At 43.2% G+C, this 19,722-nt stretch overlaps 1 protein-coding gene across 8 annotated transcripts in view; it reads right to left on the reverse strand.

Annotated features, from left to right (window-relative positions):
• LOC136941475 (anoctamin-1-like) overlaps positions 1 to 19,722 on the reverse strand; it is a 56,713-nt gene that overhangs the window by 6,602 nt on the left and 30,389 nt on the right. For 6 of the 8 annotated variants that reach the window (XM_067233957.1, XM_067233955.1, XM_067233954.1 and 3 more), the window contains 12 exons: positions 17,661 to 17,821; positions 15,485 to 15,567; positions 8,227 to 8,298; positions 7,825 to 7,902; positions 6,955 to 7,029; positions 6,545 to 6,746; positions 6,353 to 6,464; positions 6,109 to 6,166; positions 5,304 to 5,404; positions 5,055 to 5,197; positions 1,235 to 1,387; positions 847 to 899 (listed from right to left, as the gene is read on the reverse strand). In XM_067233957.1, the coding sequence (XP_067090058.1) occupies positions 847 to 899; positions 1,235 to 1,387; positions 5,055 to 5,197; positions 5,304 to 5,404; positions 6,109 to 6,166; positions 6,353 to 6,464; positions 6,545 to 6,746; positions 6,955 to 7,029; positions 7,825 to 7,902; positions 8,227 to 8,298; positions 15,485 to 15,567; positions 17,661 to 17,821 (1,291 nt within the window). The remainder of the gene's footprint in view (positions 1 to 846; positions 900 to 1,234; positions 1,388 to 5,054; positions 5,198 to 5,303; positions 5,405 to 6,108; positions 6,167 to 6,352; positions 6,465 to 6,544; positions 6,747 to 6,954; positions 7,030 to 7,824; positions 7,903 to 8,226; positions 8,299 to 15,484; positions 15,568 to 17,660; positions 17,822 to 19,722) is intronic. The other 2 variants (XM_067233959.1, XM_067233960.1) reach the window with 2 other exon arrangements.

Raw genomic sequence — 19,722 nt, forward strand, 5'->3', positions numbered from 1 at the left:
TTACGAACAAAAGGATTTCCTTTCCACATTCGCCACAATAAACTAGAATGAAAGTGGAGTGGAATCTTTGAATGCAGTTTTCTCCCTTATCACTTTGACTTGAAAATTATGTAACTTCAGTTGTGATAAAGATATCTGAGCGATTTAAACAGATTTGTATTCAGGAGAATTTGCAGTTTCCAAATATGTAATATGTATAATACCCAGAAAGTCAAATTTTCACCATGTGAAGGGTTTCCCCAGGCCGCCACAGAAAGAATTGGTTCGAGATTAAAACACGTCGGTGGAAAAGGGGTAACATGTGTATTAGGGCAATGACTAAATCTACTAAAGGATCTTCTGTAGCTTCATATAGATGGAAGAAATACCTCCTTTTGTCTTAAATCAGGATCAAGATGGGAATCTCTCATTCCAGGGAAGACAGGACAGGATGTGAGATTATTTTGTGGAATTTATAGGCATGTGCAACGCTCCTTTTGACCAAGTATGGCTGGCTTTTCACTGAAGGCTTGGGGTTTCACAGGGGGAACCATCTTAGAGGCTAATTATGTGGTTTTACAAGTGCCCCCCACTTGCTCCCCCCCCAAGTTGTGACATAAATGAACAGTAAAGCACTAAGTCTGAAGTTGCCAGCAGAACACAGGATTTTAGCCAGACTTGTTATTGTAGACAGACTTGGAAAGGAGGAATGAAGCACTGGGCCTTTTTGGCAGAACATTTCATTCCCCCCTATCTAGATCAGAAGTATGTAGCAAAATGTAGGAGCTACAGAAAAACTACGCCCCCATCACTGTGTCGGTTATCTCCACCACAAGTGCATGATGGGGATTTCAATAATGAACTTACGTTAATGATGACGGCTACTTTGGCCACCCCTCTGAGGATGTTGTACCATATACCTGCAATCACAGAAGAAATCCCTGAACACCTGTACACCACAGCCAGGCAACAGTGCTCACCAACATCAGGGCATGAGGAATGAGGACAATGTCACAAAGACAATGTCTTTCAAATTTGAAATCCATCAGACTGAAAATACTTCAAAATTTAGTTTTGAAGTATTTTTACATAAACATTTTTTTACATAAACAGGTCAGCTAACTCCTGAGGAAAATCAAGACGTTTAAGGGATAAATGTTATACTCCAAAAAAAGAATGTTTCTACATACCACACTATAATTCTATAACTTTGCTCTGATCACTCAGTCCTGAAGTTCTGCTGACTTATGCTCACCAATGTCTTTGGCCCGGGCCGCTACCGGTCTCCTCAACTCGGCCACAAACTTCTTGGCGTCGAGGCGGATCTCGATGATGTTGTTGAGCAGAGCGAAGAGAGGCGCGAGAGGGAAGGACGCCACAAACAGAGTCACAAAGCCAAACTGGATCACTGCAGAACAGGAAGACAGTAACGTGTGAACACATACACACCAGTGTATAGAATGCACTTCTCTACCCCTCAGTAGTTCCCCTGTACACACACAACTGCTAAAATGGCCAGAGATTAAGCCTACTAATTTAAAGCCATTTCTGTTTACTTATCTCCAAATAAACTCTAGTACATGGGACCGGAAAACCTCCCCTTTCCCCCAGTCAGTATTCTTTAACCAGGCCTGATCCCAACCTCCACCCCAAGAAGAGCAAACACTGGTCTGGATGATGCTATCTGATCCACTGTCACATCCACTGTTACTGTACCTCCTCGTCATGTACACAAGGCAATCTGTCTCAGGTGGTAAAAGTATAAATACACCAAATAAAAAGGTTTCTTATATACTAGTGTAATAATTGGACCAATACGCTGCTCCTATTGGTCCAGAAGACGTTCTCTAAAGTTAATAAATCCGTTTATATACCTCCTGAAAGTTCGCAGAGGTAAATAAACGTTTTTACGGACCTAGCAACAAGCGGTTGCCTTGGAGATGTAGCCATTGACCTTAACGACGTGGCATCTGCTAGGCAACAAAGTAGCCTAAATTGCAAAAAAAAAAAAAACTAAAACAACCAAATATGGTTTTTGCACAGGTCCGCAAACGCCCCGCAATTGCTTCCCGTTTTAAAGAAGTATCTGAAGCAGACAGATATTAAATATAATATTAAAGTGAGTGAGTTTGAGTAGACAGAGGGTTTATTTACTGAGCCTTGCAGCTCGAATAGCCTGGAAATGTGTGTGTGTGTGTGTGTGTGTGTGGGGGGGGGTCAAGTCAGGGAAGGGAAAGAGGAATACAAAAGAAATAAGGGAAGAGGGGGGATAGAGACAAGACAGGGGAGGGAAGGAGAGGGTGAGATGAGAGAAGGAACAGTAAAACAGTAAGGGGTAGAGGTGGCAAGGGTATGTGCTTAGGCCATGCATCGTCAAACACACACACACACGGTTGTGTTAAAACAGCAGGTGCTCCTTCAAATAAAGCTCCACTACAAGAAATCCAACACTAGAGCAGTGGTGGAATCAACTCCCTAACTGATTAAAAAAATGTGTACTCGCTGTGATATATTGTTTTTATTATTGTTGCTTGTTTTTTCCACAGGTACACTTGCACTTATAGCGGTTCATGTTGTTTAATTGTAACTTGTTTAACTACATGCTCTTATGGTTCTTCCCTTTGGCACTTACTTTGGTTGTTCATAATGTGTGCTTCATGTTTTGGCTACTCGCAATGTTTTTGTGGCTATCTTGTTGTTATGATCAGTGACCTATGCACTTTGTAAAGCTCTCTCTTGGAAGTCGATTTGGATAAAAGCGTCTGCTAAATGAATAAATGTAAATGTAAATGTAGAGCAATGTGCAGAGTTCTGTGAAACATTTACAAGTCCTAAAATAACTGTGGGGCTTGGGTGTGAAAAGTAATGTATGTTGAGAGGTTGATTCCAACAGTTTAGCTAGGCAACAGTATAAGGATGATATGCCAAAATTGTTGAACAATACACTGCTGCTTTCTAGATAGCCAATACCAAAAGGGTATTGTGGTGTAACAATGGACCAAAGTCTTTACATTCTTCCTTGAAGAGAGGAGAGGAAAGGAGCAAAGAGGTCAGGACAGGAGAAAAGGTTGAATAGAGTGAAAGAGAGCCCAGCAGAGTAAACTAAAGACCTGAAGATGGATGAGAGATCCACATAAAAAGCCTGATGGTGAAATTGGCACAGACACGTGTTAGACAAAACAAACTGTAAAACACTGCAGAAGACTAGTACAAATGAGTGTCCAGAGAACACAAGAGGAAAGTGATCTCTTCAATTAGCTACTTGTCCAATATTACAGTATGTAGAGCACATTCATCTAGGTTTTTTACTGTCAATACTTTAGTCTTCTCTCACGTGAATTCATGTGAAATCATGAATTCCCTCACCGGTCATCAGATCAGAATAGGTTATTTAACAGATGCTCTCAGGGCGTTCAGCCCCACAGGCGTTATAACCAAGAGGAGTTAAGATTAAAATAATTTGAACCCCCATTCTCCGTCCTGTATATATTATCTTCCTCAAAGCCTCGGAGATACACAAGCCATAACATACTGAATGTTTAAGCACCTGTGAGTTTCAAATTGCTTCAAAAGACACAGGTCCTAATTGGAAGAAAATAAATGACTCCTTTCGGTTTCACGTTCATTACATTTACATTTAGTCATTTAGCAGACGCTCTAATCCAGAGCGACTTACAGTAAGTACAGGGACATTCCCCCGAGGCAAGTAGGGTGAAGTGCCTTGCCCAAGGACACAACGTCAGTTGGCATGACCGGGAATCGAACTGGCAACCTTTGGATTACTAGCCCGATTCCCTCACCGCTCAGCCATCTGACTCCCCTCATTAACTGCTGGTGACGTTGACATTTACCAGTTGGCCCGCCAGCTGAGGCTAATGGCAGGAGTCAATACAATGTAAAAGTCATCTCACTGTGACTCAGGAATCAATTACAGCACTTCTTACAGCCCATGGTCGGGGGCCTCCAACATCAGAGCCTGGGACACAGGAATCTGCTAGGCCTTTGAACTAATTGACTCCAGTTTTTTTGAAAAAAAAAAACAGAACATGAAAGGAATCTTAGGGCTCTCTCACGATGGCCAGTTGGGGGTTAGATCTTAGATCTTAGTGACAGTTCTGAGCATGACAATTAACAACAGGTCAGCCAACAGTAACAGACCTTCCAATTCTCACCAGAGACTCCTCTCAGCTCGGTTTCCACAACTTCTGTTGAGTCACTTCCTGTTTAAAAACTGTGCCGTTTAAAAGGTTACTTCAAAGCTTTGGCCAATGAGAATGTTGACTATTTAACAGGTGTTTTCTCATGCTCTCCCCTGCCATGCAGACTGGTCAATCTTAAGGTTGGTTTTAAGACAGTTCCGGTCTATTTCTCTGTGAGTCTCAATACTTCCTAACAAACAGGTCAATTACGAGGACTGTCATATAATGGGGTGTGTTTGATTTGACAGCAATGGAATCAGCAGACAAGATCCATTAATGCCAAATGTGAGCCTAATCAAGTATTAACCTGCATTACTTAAATACTTTCAAAGCAATCGATTACTTCAAGTAGTTGACTAATATTACAGTAAACCCAGGTCTGCTTCCTAACAGCTCCCATCAGGCCCAGGTACTACATTGAAGGTTCCACAGAACCAGTCTGTGGATGACAGGAGCTTCAGATTAATCTATAAGGATATAACACTCTCAACCAACGCAAAACTATTTTTACTACCACAGATTTGTGATAGCATTTAGCGTCGAGGCTGTATGAGTGTGGTGTGCCAGCCTGGCTCGTCTCACTGTGTCCTGCTAAGCCTGCTATTCCTGACCCACCTCCCTTGGGGTTGCCATGGCAGAGTGGTTAAATATGTGCCAGGCTAAAACTGGCCAGCGGGCAACAAAGACCCAGGGGTTTTCCTTCTGACACCTGAGGTGGGTCTAGCCCAGCCCAGATCACACTAGACCAAACTAGACCAGGCCAGGTTAGACCAGGGCACGGCAGGGCCTGGAGCCCTGTACCCTAGTGTACTCTACTCTACTATAGTATGTTGTATTCTGCTCTTCTTTACTCCATTGTTGGTATCCCAGACTCACGCATCTCCATGTACTCCGGGGTGAGGCCAGCAAAGGGCTCCAGGAAGTTGTCTGTCTCATAGCGTTGCAGCCTCGTCTCCCTCTCCTCCTCCTGAAAGGCTGTCCTTTTGGACTTGATGTACCTGATCAGCTTCTTCAGCTTGCTGTCGACACACACACACACACACACACACAGAAACACAGTTACACACAAGACAATACACTCTTGATTTAGGAATGGTGTGTGTGTGTGCGCATGCAATGACTCACGGGATGCCGATCTCAAACAAATTGTTCTGTATGAGCTGTTTTCCCAACATGGTGATACTGAGCTGAATACACAGCTCCATCAGACAGCCTCCGTGAGCACACTGAGGGACAGAACACAAGTTACCAGACTGCTACTATATTTATCACTCATTACTAATTACTATATAACTACTATTAACTAACATTAACTACTATAACTTCACGGCATAAAAACTAGATTATTGGATTTGGATCCTGATTTTAGGCCAAGATTATTTGCAATAGACACATCCTACCAACCTTTCAGATTGTGGTAATTTCTTTACCAATATAATATTTTCTACTCTTAACCAGGCCCAAACGTAATACGCAGATTTGTTCACATTTTCTGCGGTTATTCAGACTGAAAATCTGCGGAAATCTGCGGAATTCCGCAAGCCTTCCTGTTCTTAAATCGGAGCGACTGAAGATGTTCCACAACAGTTTGACGCCGAATATGGTCAATTGAATGTTGACAGAGGCAAAAAAGTATTGATCCACCCTCAAGATCGCCTAAAAACTCCCTGGGCCTGTCTATTGCTATAATTTTGGTCGATTTGCTTGCTTATGGCATGATTAATAAACATGATAGGCAGCTAAGTTCTTACACAATGAAATGAAATCTATTATATATCAATGACAAATAATTAATGGCTATTTTTCTTTGGTCTCGACTGAATGTTTATTCTTACATCTGTTTTCCTCATAAACAAGAGTTTTAGAATGGTGTGTCAGCCATCTGAGTGGAGAGGACCATTTAGAGGAGAGGAGGATGTATGTAGCTCACCTCCTCCATACGGTAAGATTCAAACACATAAAGGTAACTCCCAGGGCGACCAACCAGCCTATGGGAACAGAGCACAAGAGGAGTCAGGGACATGCATTTGAAGTTTAATATAATTGTTGTTGACCATTAATCGCAAAAATATCTCAGTAGGTATGTAGGAGCTGGTAGTTAGTTTGTACATGAGTGTTGGGAATATTCTGTAGGGTTGGAAGTATTTGAATATTATTCTGGTTGAACCACTGACCTGCCTCTGAAGAAAGCAATGTATATGATTGGGGTGAAGGCGTTGACAAACTTCAGAATGAAGGTTTTGAAGATCAGCCTTTCCTCAAAGCTCTTATCTGTTTTTGGAACCTCTGAAAACAACAAAGTCTTATTCAGACATCAATTCAAATGTTATAGTGGATAAGCTACACAGTGGCGAACAGTGGACTACCTAGCACAGTGAGCCAGCGGGCGACAGCTCCGTAGACCTCGTCCAGGATGAGGATGACCACTAGGTTGATGATGGCTGCTGTGGTCTTGACGGTCAGACGCACATTGGACCGCGTGATGGGGTTGGGGCTGATCTGAAGGGCTGCCGTGGTGGAGATACGATACAGGATCACTCCGAACACGATCGCAAAGGTAACCCCTATCTGGGAGCAGGAACCGCAGAAGTGTTTGACTTAATTTATGGATTGACTTTTCAGAAAGACTAAATGACTGACTTACTGACTGATTGATTTAATTCATTTAAATGCTACAATGAATACATTATACTACAGCTTGACTGAGACCAACTGTCAGATCGCCATACAGTAAAGATATCTGTTGCGTGACAAGCCAACAGAATGGTGGACCCACCATTAGAAGCATCATGACAATGTTGGTCATGTAGGCGGGAAAGCGGTCTCTGCACGTTAGCTTCTCCTTCTCTGCCTAAATGGAGGGATGAAATATTAAGAGGGAGAGAGCTACATACGAGCGGGAAGTTAATATGTCTATACAGTATGGGCAGTCTGGAGGAGCAGCACCCATCCAGTAGAGAGACAGAATAACAACAGCATAGAGAGGAGGAGGAGATTGATGTTTTGGATGCTGGCTGACACAAGTATCACATACTTATAACAGCTGCGTGATGCATTATTCAGACCGAGTAGAGGATGCTGAGGTGTCTCCATTCCCTTCTTGTCCAGTGTTATTCATTTTTCATTATTTATGTAGCAAAACCTCTAAATACAGTACAGTAAGTGTCCATCAGGTCAGGTCAGCACCTCTCAGCAGATGTTAGGTTCACAGAGCAGGCCTTCATGCTGTCACTAAGTGAGCTACACAAACACTCCACATCTCCATCTCACTACCGGTAGATAGGACCGCCACAACATGCTATTACTGTAGGGTTAGGACATACACAGGAAGATCAAAACCAAAAAGAATCAAACAAAACCGAAGCTTTGTCAAATACACGTGAGGCAACATGCTCTGAATCTTAGATCTGCTACACGTGGGGAGGTAAGTGTGTGTGTGTTTGTGTGTATGTGTTGATGTGTGGGGGTGTGTTTGCATATGTTTGTAGGCTTGTGTGTGTGTCTGCTTGTGTGAGTGGGTTCATGTACGGGTGCATAGATGGAGTGGGGTGGGTCTCGCTGGACCAGGTCAATGTGAGTGAAGGAGTGAGTGAGAGTGAGTGAGGTGAGGGAGGAGGGGGGAGGTAGAGGAGGACAGGTGAAGTACCCGCTTCAGCCCTGCCATGGCAGACTGAACTGTCTGCTTCCATTTGTTTGTTGGGTCCTCAGCTACCTCACCAGACTTCTACACGACAGCAGGACACGTCAGCAACCCAACGCACCCAAACGGTAACCAGGTCACAGAGATAAACAACATCAAACAACAACAACAATCTAGTTGTGTCACTGAATCAAACCATAGCTTGGAGTCATTTTATATCAACTTCCATCCAGGAAACAACAATTGTAAATCTAAAAAGAGTAAAAATGTGCATATTGTGAGGTCTCAACTGACAAACAAAAGGATAATCCATTAGGAGTTTACCTTGAAGCATGCAGCAGCAATTGAGAGGATTAGCAATATGAGATGAAAAAGATCAGTCAGGAAGTGTGAACAAGAGGCATGTACCTTCTGTGTTTGATGTTCTTTCCTCAGAGACTTCTGCATGACACAGAACTCATACTCAGCCCGTGGGTGGTCCTAGTGGGGGGCGAAAGGAGGACAGTTATCACTCTAACAGCAAACGCCCCCAGGCAGTGGGGTACTATATCACTCCCCAACCTCACATAGAAGGTTTTACAGGCAGTAACAGAAGGTTCCTTCGAACATGTGTACCAGTAAAGCATGGTGGGTTTGAAGTGACAGGGCTAGAGGGTTAGTCCACCCAAAACTAGAACCTCCTATCTGATTAGCCCAATTTCAGTTATTCTAGATGGGTTTCATGACCATGTGACCTGTCAGGAATAAAGTCACTGTCTGTGTGTAAGATAGGAGGTTGATTTGGGGGAACTTTCCCTATTACAGGAAAGTCCAGTGAGTTATGATCACAGATGTTGGAGGTTGGGTCTATCTTTGTTCAAGACAAAATTGCAGATGCTGATGTGGAGTTTAGAGGACCAGCATGGTCCCTCCAAATTTGCTGTGAACGGGGAGGGGGAGAGAGCAGAGGGACTGGAAGAAAGAGAGAGCAGGACATGGTGCTGTGAGGTCAGCTCAGCATCCCTAAGAGAGGTGAACAGAGAGGTGAACAGGTGACTAGGACAGAAAGCTGTGGACAGTTAGAGAGCAAGAGAACTCAAAAGTAGACCGCTGGAAATGTCCTGAGGTGGTAGTTAGACTGTGTGATGGAGGGAGGAGGAGGGATAAGTGAGGGAGGAGTGAGGGAGGATGAAGGGAAGGAAGGGGAGAGAGGTAATTGGCGCATGAGGGGGGAAGTTGCAGGATTCTGATGCTGAGGTCCCAACACAGTTGCTGAAAGAATAGTTAGAGGGGGTTTGCGGGGCATAGGGTGTGTGGAGGAACGACAGCAGAAGGTGGCTGAGAAGAGATAAGAACATCTGTGTATAGTAAAATGTTCCAAACCTTGAGGGCTTCCTGTAGATATCCACAGGGGAGAGAGGAGGACAATACAGTTACACAAAAAGAACCTTGAGGTAGACTATAAGACTGTTGACACCATGGTGTGTGGGAGTGATTGTGAGGGGACACTAACAAAGGAGGGTGGCATGTGTGTGTATGTACTTTGTTGCTTGCTTTCCTACAGGTACACTCGCACTTTTGAGGTTCATGTTGTTTAATTGGGTGTGCTCACGCTTTCGGCGAGCACAACCATTGTTCTCTCACATATATATTATTATTTATTTTCCCACCCCTAAGGATATGTCAATATTTGGACTACATAGACAACGTTGATGTCAAAAGTTTCGTCTTGCTAGCGATTGAGTTGCTTGAATTTTTATATTTACGTTCCGTTGCATGGTGTAAGTTGAAATTAAGTTTTTGTGGCAAAAAGTGCTTTCTGTCAACAAAGGGAACTCAGTGCTAGCCTACGTCACATCAGCACACGTTAGCAACGACGCATGGATAAAACGTCCGTATCCGTGCGTATCCGTGCGCCCGCTCATACGTAAACGGAGATGCAGAAGAGTAGGTGGTGCAACGGTTTTTTGTAAGTCGTCGTGGAGTGTTTATTTACCTAGGTTATCAAGAAGTCGGAGCAAATTTACAAATTAGCCGTTTCATCAATAAAATACGCACATTTTCAGCAACTACACTGCCCATTTCTCATCACATTTGAATTCAGATGCTGATTTACATGTACTGTTTAGCTGAAATATGAATTGTGAAAACTTACAGCAATGGCGGTCAAAGGATTCTGTTCGTCCTGTTTATCACGGCAACCCCGCCCCTGACGCAAGCGGTTCTTAATACTGACCAATCACAGCCAAGGGGGTCTCCGTAGCTCTCCGTCGCTCTCCGAAATTACAACGGATAGTTTGAAAATTCAGGAGGTGCACGTTGAGCTCTCCGGGGCTCTCCGAGGGCTGATGGAGAGCTCGTAGAGGGCGTTCCACGGAGACGAGGGCGTTCCCATGTGTCCGTTTTTTGAAAAACGCAGAAGCATATATCGGCCTTTAGGTGGCAGCCATGCTAGAAAGCGTCATAGTAGTATTTTCGTAATTTTATAGTTCGGTCAATTCTACTCCAAAAAACAGAAGGATGGCAATGTTATGACGATATGACTATTGTGAAGACTGCCAGGTGGTGAGATTGTAATCTAGGTTGCTGTAAAAACTTTGATTTGTTTGCTACGTGAGAGCCCCGTCAGCCTCCGTTGACGATTGCGGCAGCTGTTGTCGATGGTCCGTGTACTTTGCGGCCAAAGGATTATCGTTTTGAAATAAGAAACAAGACTGTTTCCCGACTACCATTTAGAAATAGGAAAACGTAAAACTACCCATTTTCCGTTTTTTGTTTCGATAATAGAAAACGTAAAACGAAAAAAAGACCCGTTATCTGATTTTCTTTGATGTTTGATGCTTAAACATGGAAATCGGGAATTAAAAAGTGTGTGGAAATCTTTCACAATTTTGCGTAGATTTTTGTGTTGTGACCCGGAAGTTGCTCCCACGAGCTTGACAGTCACTCGGGTCCACTTATTCAGGATGTCAGCAGAGGGCAGAAATTGTACCCTCTCTAGTGTATATTTGGGTGTGCTTTGCCGGCAAGGGCACAACCTTTGTTCTCTCACATATATATTATTATTTCTTTTTTTATTTCTTTTTGCCCCCCTAAAACTCAGTCAATATTTGGCCTACATAGACAACGTAGGTGTAAAAAGTTTCGTCTTGGTAGCGATTGAGTTGCTTCTATTGGAATTTACGTTCCGTTGCATGGTTTAGGCTTAAGTTCAGTTTTTGTGGCGAAAAGTGAAGCTAACGGTGGCTAATTTGCTAGCCACAGTCACTGACGTTACTAACGTCACTGCGTCACTAACGTCACGAAAACACGCGTGACTACCTTTGGCAGAACATTCGTTTCGCATCTGTTAACTTGGGGGATAGCTAGGCTAACTAATAGCTTTACTGCAAGGCAGCTGCAGAAACGCCACAAGAAAAGAGGCCAGGGTCATGAGTAAAAAGGCCAACTATTTACTCATTTTACTTTGTGATATGACACACAATTGTGATGTGTAATGTACAGTATAAGCTGATATTATTAAGGAAGTACATCTACTTTCGGAAACAGTAGTCTACTATTTCACTGAAGTATTAGCATCATGACATTAGCCTGTGTTGCCCGGGCAACACATACTACAGTGGTCTATGATGTAGCGTTATCTGTTTTCAATCGTTAAAATAAACATTCCTCACATATACATTTTCGTTGTAGGATTTATTCTGACATTAGTAAACGATTTGTTGGTGAAATTACCATTACCTGTGGTTTCAAACCAGTGTAGCTCACTGCAACGCTGTAGCTTACGTGAGACACTACAAAAACATCTACACTACACCGCTGTTTAGGAAGTCAAATGGCGACAGAACATGTTCGGCACTCCCCTTACTTAAATCAAAAGTCTATCTAACTACTAACCTGAACTTCATTGCCACAGCCTAAACGTTGTCAATCTGTTCATGAAAATAATTAATTTCAGCTTAAACCGTACAACGGAATGTTAAATCCAATTCAACCAACGCAATCGCTACCAAGACGAACACAGCAGTAGTCTAGTACCATCTGCTAACTGAAAATATGCCCCCCAAAACGTAAATAAGCTTGACATTTATTTAGTGGAAAATCGCTCATTCATAAAAAGCACACTGGTAGCGATCATTGTCAGTAACAACGCAAAATGCGATATAGCCCTGTGTGGAGAAGCTGCCCCGGTAAATTGTACTACTACGGTACAGTAGTACTGTACCGTAGTAGTACAATTTAAGATTTTGCGATTTTCCACTAAATAAATGTCAAGCTTATTTACGTTTTGGGGGGCATATTTTCAGTTAGCAGATGGTACTGTTTGAATCGCGATTCCATCTTCTACTACCGGGTAACGTCGTAGAATAATCTTCAAAGGGGGTTCTTTATTAATGAATGAATGCAATGAGTAGGCTAAATGCCTGAAAATATCATGAGAAGGGAACTTAAATGACTTAAAATGACGTTTAAGTCATAGAGATTAGGTCAATTTTTACACCGGTCTGCCAAATTTATTCGTTTTGATTCAACGATGAGGCTGCCTCTTGCAGGGGAAATGAGAAGACATCTGTTTCATTCTACACTTCAATCGTATTTTCAGTTGTAAATGAGCAGCAATGCTTTTAAATCTATGTAATCTTTATAAATAATAAGTATGCATTTTATATAAAATATACAGAAATATCAGTTGTAAAAATGTCATTCAAAAACGGACCCCTGTGCAACCGACACAAGCAAGCACACCCTACAATGTCCCCAGAAATTGGTCCCTCTCTAGTTATTATTATTTAATTTTTTCACCCCTAAGGATACCTTAATATTTGGACTACATAGACAACGTTGGTGTCAAAAGGTTCGTCTTGGTAGCGATTGCGTTGCTTGTATTCAATTTTACGTTCCGTTGCACAGTTTAGGCTGAAATTAAGTTTTTGTGGCAAAAAGTGAAGCTAATTAGTTTGATAGCCGCAGTCACTAACGTTTCAATCACACGAGTGACTACATGTAGTGGAACATTAGTTTAGCAGCTCGTTAATTTCTGGGAGATAGCTAGGCTAACTAGGGTTAGGGTTATCTAAAACTGCAAAACAGCTGCAGAAACGCCACAAGCAAAGAGGCCAGGGTGATAACTATTTACTCATTTAACAATGTGATAAAAAACACAATTATGAAATGTAATGTAGGCTACAATATGATATACGCTGATATTATTAAGCTAGTACATCTATTTTCGGAAACGGTAGTCTACAGTAGGCCTACTAGGCGTTCACTGGGTGTTAGAGTCATGACATTAACCCTTGTTTCGTGATAGGACAGCAGTATGTGATCTGTTTTCAATCGTTAAAATAAACATTCCTCACAAATAAATGTTTGTTTTTGGATTTATTCCGACATTACATTACAAGTAAACGATTTGTTGGTGAAATTATCATTACCTGTCGTTTTAAACCAGTGTAGCTGACTGCAACGCTGTACGCGAGACACTGAAGAAGAAAAAAATCTACCACGGTTTAACCTAGGTCAGACAAACGGAGACAGAATATGCTCTCCTTACCTAAATCAAGTCCCAGATTCGTTTTTCAATTGGTGAAACTATTAGAATACTAACCTCAAAATCTGTTCTGTTATCGCAGGAAACGTGGTTGAAATGTGAAACTAGGCTGTGGTAGCTCTACTTAGCCCACCTATTTTCCCACCCTTAAAACTCTTTCAATGTATGCACTACATACACAATGTTGGTGCCAAACATATTTACATTTACATTTATTCATTTAGCAGACGCTTTTATCCAAAGCGACTTCCAAGAGAGAGCTTTACAAAGTGCATAGGTCACTGATCATAACAACAAGATAGCCAAAAAACATCGCGAGTAGCCAAAACATGAAGCACACATTGTGAACAACCAAAGTAAGTGCCAAAGGGAAGAACCATAAGAGCATGTAGTTAAACAAGTCACAACCAAACAACATGAACAGCTATAAGTGCAAGTGTACCTGTGGAAAAAAGCAAGCAACAGTAATAAAACAATATATCACAGCGAGAACCAAAAATTTAAATCAGTTACCACTAACCACAAGAGCAACAAGTCTCTAGGCAAGAGTCATTGTGATCCTTGAGGAAACTAACATCGGGTCAAGCGAACCGTTCCTAAGTACCGTTGTACTCCCGGAACAAGTGCGTCTTGAGCCTTTTCTTGAAGGTGGAGAGACAGTCAGTGTCTCTGATGGAAGTGGGGAGTTGATTCCACCACTGGGGGGCCAGACAGGAGAAGAGCTTGTGTTGGGACCGGGCGGTCTTGAGCGGTGGGACCACCAGGCGGTTGTCTGAAGAAGACCGTAGGTGGCGGGTGGGGGTGTAAGGCTGCAGGAGAGACTTGATGTAGACGGGTGCAGTCCCGTTCACTGCTCGGAAGGTCAATACCAGGGTCTTGAATCTGATACGGGCCATGATAGGTAGCCAGTGGAGAGAGATGAGGAGCGGGGTAACATGGGAGCGTCTGGGTAGATTGTAGACCAGGCGGGCCGCCGCGTTCTGAATCCTCTGAAGAGGGCGGGTTGCACATGCTGGGAGACCAGCGAGCAGAGAGTTGCAATAGTCCAACTTGGAGAGGACGAGTGCTTGGACTAGCAGCTGGGTGGAGTGCTCAGACAGGTATCTCCTGATCTTCCGGATGTTGTAGAGGGTGAATCTACACGACCGGGAGACCGCAGCAATGTGGGCCGTGAGGGAGAGCTCGTCGTCCATGGTAACCCCAAGGTTCCTGGCAGAGGATGAAGGGGTCACCGTCGCAGATCCCAGGGTGATTGAGAGATCGTGGGAGATGGAGGGTTTAGCCGGTATGATGAGAAGTTCTGTTTTGGCGAGGTTCAGCTGGAGGTGGTGCTCGGTCATCCAGGCGGAGATGTCTGTGAGGCAGGCCTCAATCCTAGCTGAGATCCCCGGATCGGTCGGGGGGAACGACAGGTACAGCTGCGTGTCGTCAGCGTAGCAGTGGTAGGAGAAGCCATGGGAGGTGATGATTGGTCCAAGTGAGGTGGTGTACAGAGAGAAGAGGAGGGGTCCAAGGACGGAGCCCTGTGGGACACCAGTGGAGAGCTGGCGAGGGCCCGACAGTTTGCCTCCCCAGGAAACCTGGTAGGATCTTCCCGACAGGTAGGATGAGATCCACTGGAGTGCAGTGCCAGTGATGCCCATCTCAGAAAGTCTGGCGAGCAGGATCTGGTGGTTAACCGTATCAAACGCTGCAGAAAGGTCCAGCAGAATGATAACGGATGACCTGGAAGCCACTCTGGCAGACTGGAGGGCAGTGGTGACTGCCCTCTAGACTGCATATAGCTAGGTATGTAAATGAGCAGCAACAAATCTATGCTTTTAAATCTATGCAATGTTCATAAATAATAAGTATGCATTTTTATATAAAATATACAGAAATAACTAAATTTTCCCAGAAATTGTACCCTCTAGTTGTAACTTGTTTAACTACATGCTCTTATGTTTCTTCCCATTGGCACTTTTTTGCTTTTCACAATGTATGCTTCATGTTTTGGCTACCCACAATGTGGGCTATCTCATTGTTTATGATCATTGACCTATGCACTTTTGTAAAGCTCTCTCTTGGAAGTTGCTTTGGATAAAAGCGTCTGCTAAATGAATAAATGTAAATGTATGACTACACAGTCTTGCTCACCTCCTCTTCCTCGAAGCCCGTCAGGTCCCACTCATAGTTCAGCCTCATCTGCCTCCTCTTCCAGTGCTCCATAAACATGGCTGCTACAAGACACAGCCAGTACATCTTCAGAGGCATGACAGTACAACAGAGGTGGTCTGGTGACAGGATGCAGTGGTGACTAACCTCTTAGACCTGCAGCCTTGGTTTCAGCTTAACAGGTTAGCACACACACAGTTTTATCTTTAAATAGACAGCCAATTTGGATTCTCATCTCTGAGTAAGAAATATGGTTGGTGTGTTTTTGGTATTGGTGCTTCTATCATGTCCTGCTGTATCTTATCTTAGGCCTGTTTGTGTAACACATCTTACTGTGGTCATCTTCATTACTTTATTAGCAGGATAGTGTAGACAGCTTGGAGAACAGGTTAAATGAGTTAGAATGGCACTTCCAATTACAAAATCCAAAACTAACCCAAAACCATCATGTGGAGAGGGTAACGGTGCTATAATTAGGATTGTGAAGATAAATTATTAACTTGTTAATTACCAAAGTAATAAATGGCCAAGTATGAAGGATGAGAAACTAAATGAGCCTGTAACAGGAACGTTGTGTGCAGAGGCTATGTTAAAGGTACAGTAGGATCTTGAGGGGACAGTGACAAGCAGAATAGGGCCTGGAATACCTGTAACACCTAGTCTCTGAAGCCCTAAACTGTTCTATGTGAAGTTAGGAGCAGGGAAATAGATGTACCAAGTACAAACGCTTCATATTACTCAATTTGGTGTGAGATCAACGGTGAGGAGTAGGCTAGGAGAAAAGAGGCTAGGAGAGAGGAGGCTAGGACCAAGGAAGCTAGGATAGAAGAGGCTAGGACAGAGAAGGCTAGGATACAGTCTTAAAGCAGTCTTAGAGCAGTCTTAAAACTGGCTGAGGAACCTGGCTGAGTAAAAAGACTTTTAGTGATGGATATCAATGTTATAAGATATAAAACAATGGTTTATTCTAAGTATGTCTCTCAATGTCATAATAATGGTTAATGTTCATATTAAGGAGATCAACGGTCTCCTTGGAGACTTCCCAGGGCTAACCAATAGAAGCCCTGCTCCGTGCTGCCCTGCCTCCCTCTACTCATCAACCCCAGTGACATCACTGCTGCATTGCTTACACAACAGTTAGAGGCAGTTTAGATTGATATAAACTACATTCATATCTTGTATCGCTTTCTGGCTCACGATAACATTCATGACTAAAAATAATCCATAAACACACACAGTGGTAAAATCATACCGCAAAATAAATAGTGAGTTAGACCCAATGGCTTCAGTGCTCCACTCAGTGACATCCAGCCTCCCATCTGAGGACTGGGACACTGAGCAGAGCTAAGGAATGTACCAGCTAACAGGTCCTTCGTACAGGAAGCCTTCATAAGTTAACCCACACAGCCATAGAAAGTACAGGATCTTGTGCATGGCTTAGCATTGCTAGATAGACACAGATAGAAAGGGAGGAAGTGAGTGGGAGAGAGAAAGAGAGAGAGAAAATGAGTGTAAGAAAGAAATGGAGAGAGATGGAGGAAATTAATAAAAGAAAGAGAGTGATAGAAAGATTCAACAGCAGAAAAAAGTAACTAAACAGGGAGCAGATGGAAAGATGAGAGGAAATGAGAGAAGATGTCTAATTGTTTAGTGAAATGCACACATGGTTGGACTGCAGAAAGCTCTTGGCAGAAGTTTTACATTGATACACTATGTTTACACCACAGTAATGATCCAATCTATATTACAGAGCTAACTTAAGCGGTATCACAATATCAGCATATGCATCATGGTTGATTTAGTTTTATTATAATCTTTCCAAACAAAAAATGAATTAAATCTAAAATCAGAAGATGTGAGACAAGGTGCCACAATTTACTGTTGAAAGGTGCTTAACTATACTGTTAAGAGTCTACAAATCTTTATTCAACACGTAAAAAATAAAGAAACGCTCTCTGTCAATCCACCAAGCTACTAGTAGTGTATTGTTAAAAGTATTGGTATTTGAACTTCACAGCTGTTTCTGTGAACACTTTATCATAATGTTTTGTTTTGTTCACAGAAACAGCCATACCTATCAAGCTATAGGTTAAAATGTAGTTTTCTGCTTAGGTTTAGGGTTGTCATGTTTTAGGGTCAGGGCCAGGCCTTCTCTTACCCCAGAGAGCCATGAAGATGGAGAAGAAGACAGTGGCGGGGTTGTCGAAGAGATGGCTGGCCCTGGCTGTGGCACAGGCTGTGCTCAGGTCCCAGTAGCTGCACACCTGGTCACACAGTGGGCACATGGTGATGTTGTTGTTACTGTGGCAGATCTCCATGCTAGATAGGGAGATAGAGAGAGAGAGAGGGAGAGAAAGAAGAGGATGGGGATAGAGAAAGAGAGGGAGAGAAAGTGAGAGCGGGAGAGAGACGGAGATGGAGGTGTAGTTAGGGCACAAACATGAACACCATCAATGACATCCTCTCTTTTCCTAATTGCCTCTTCAGAGAACCACTGGTTAATAATACAGTTACCATATCTGCTTTGAATAAAAACACATTGTCTCTGGTTTCTGCATTGAGGTCCCAAAGGTGCTTTTTTGTTGTTGGTGTGAGCGGGTGGTAGAAGTCAGGTCTTGCGTCAGTTTGATCTACTAGGTGCTATGTGGATCCACACCAGCGGCCTGTCCCGCCACCTTAAGCCAAACCACCACGTCTAAATATCCTGGCGGAGATGAGAACCAGGGGGAAGCTGCTTCTCGCTGCTTCGCCAGATGTTGAACATCACAAATCAGATCGTCTGCAGCGAAGCGCACATCCTGCTCTGAGCTTGGCAGCGACTGCCCGTGGGGGACAGGAGGCTGGGGGGGGGGGGGGGGGGGGGGGGGGTGAAAAGGGGAGATGGGGAGAAGGATAGGAAGGAGGGGAAGGAGGAGGAGAAGGGGAAGGAGAGGAAAGAGGGAAGGAGGGAGAGGAGTAGGAGGAAGAAGGGGAGGAGAAGGGGAGAGGAGGAGAGAGAGCCACCTCCACCACATCAATACTTTATTAAAACTACATTATTTATGCCTTCAGGAAGAGTGGGATTATTTAAGAGGTTAGTTGTAAGCCAGGGAGCCAGGATAGAGGACCGAGGAGGTTAGGATAGAGGAAGCCAAGATGGAGGAGGCTCAGATGGAGCAGGTGAGGACAGAGTAGGCTAGGAGAAAAGAGGCTAGGAGAGAGGAGGCTAGGACAGAGAAGGCTAGGATACAGTCTTAAAGCAGTCTTAGAGCAGTCTTAAAACTGGCTGAGGAACCTGGCTGGGTAAAAAGCCTTTTAGTGATGGATATCAATGTTATAAGATAATATAAAACAATGGTTTATTCTAAGTATGTCTCTCAATGTCATAATAATGGTTAATGTTCATATATTTTACTTGTTTGTATGTTTTTAGTTTTCCTAGGGGACTCATGTAACTAAATGTTACCTGTAGTGTCTTCATCAGTACATTCAGGGTTAGAGAAATATTTTAATGCAGATCAGTTGATATGCAACTAGGAGTCCTAATAACAGTGTCAGGATGAAACTGAGTCAGGGAACAGTTTGGTAAATGTATGGTGAGCTACCCATGTATCCATAGGTGGACATTAAAGGTCCTATGACATGAACTTTTCACTTTAGGAGGTTGTTTAACATTAATATGAGTTCCCCTAGCCTGCCTCCGGTCCCCCAGTGGCTAGAAATTTCAATAGGTGTAAACCAAGCCCTGGGTATTCTTCTCTGCCTTTGAGAAAATGAAAGCTCAAACGCTCGGTTTTGAAAATGTTCCTATTATGATGTCATAATAGGGAAGGTTACCTCCCCTTTCTCTGCTTTGCCCGCAAAGAGAATTTGGCCCACCAATGAGCAAATGAGCTACGACCGTGCAAGCGCGATATAGTTTTTTCCTCGAGAGACATCATGGCTTGCAAATGACCGAAGCATGGCAGTTAGCTCCGCCTCTTTCTTCCTCATAACATTTAAAGCTACAGACACAGAAACGGTATGTCCTGAGAGAAGCTCATTGTGGGACTGCTCTTAGTGGCTGTAATTCTGCACCAAGGCTGAATTTCTGGAAAAATACTTCGAATACAGTATAAGGGGGCCACTAAGGCCTATATAAAAGCATCCAAAAACAGCATGTCATGGGATGTTTAACACTTCCTTGTAGCCAACATACTACACAACAAGTCCCAAACATAAGATCCAATTACAGGGGCAAT

Source organism: Osmerus mordax, chromosome 4, assembly GCF_038355195.1.
Source record: "Osmerus mordax isolate fOsmMor3 chromosome 4, fOsmMor3.pri, whole genome shotgun sequence".
Classification (NCBI taxonomy): domain Eukaryota; kingdom Metazoa; phylum Chordata; class Actinopteri; order Osmeriformes; family Osmeridae; genus Osmerus; species Osmerus mordax.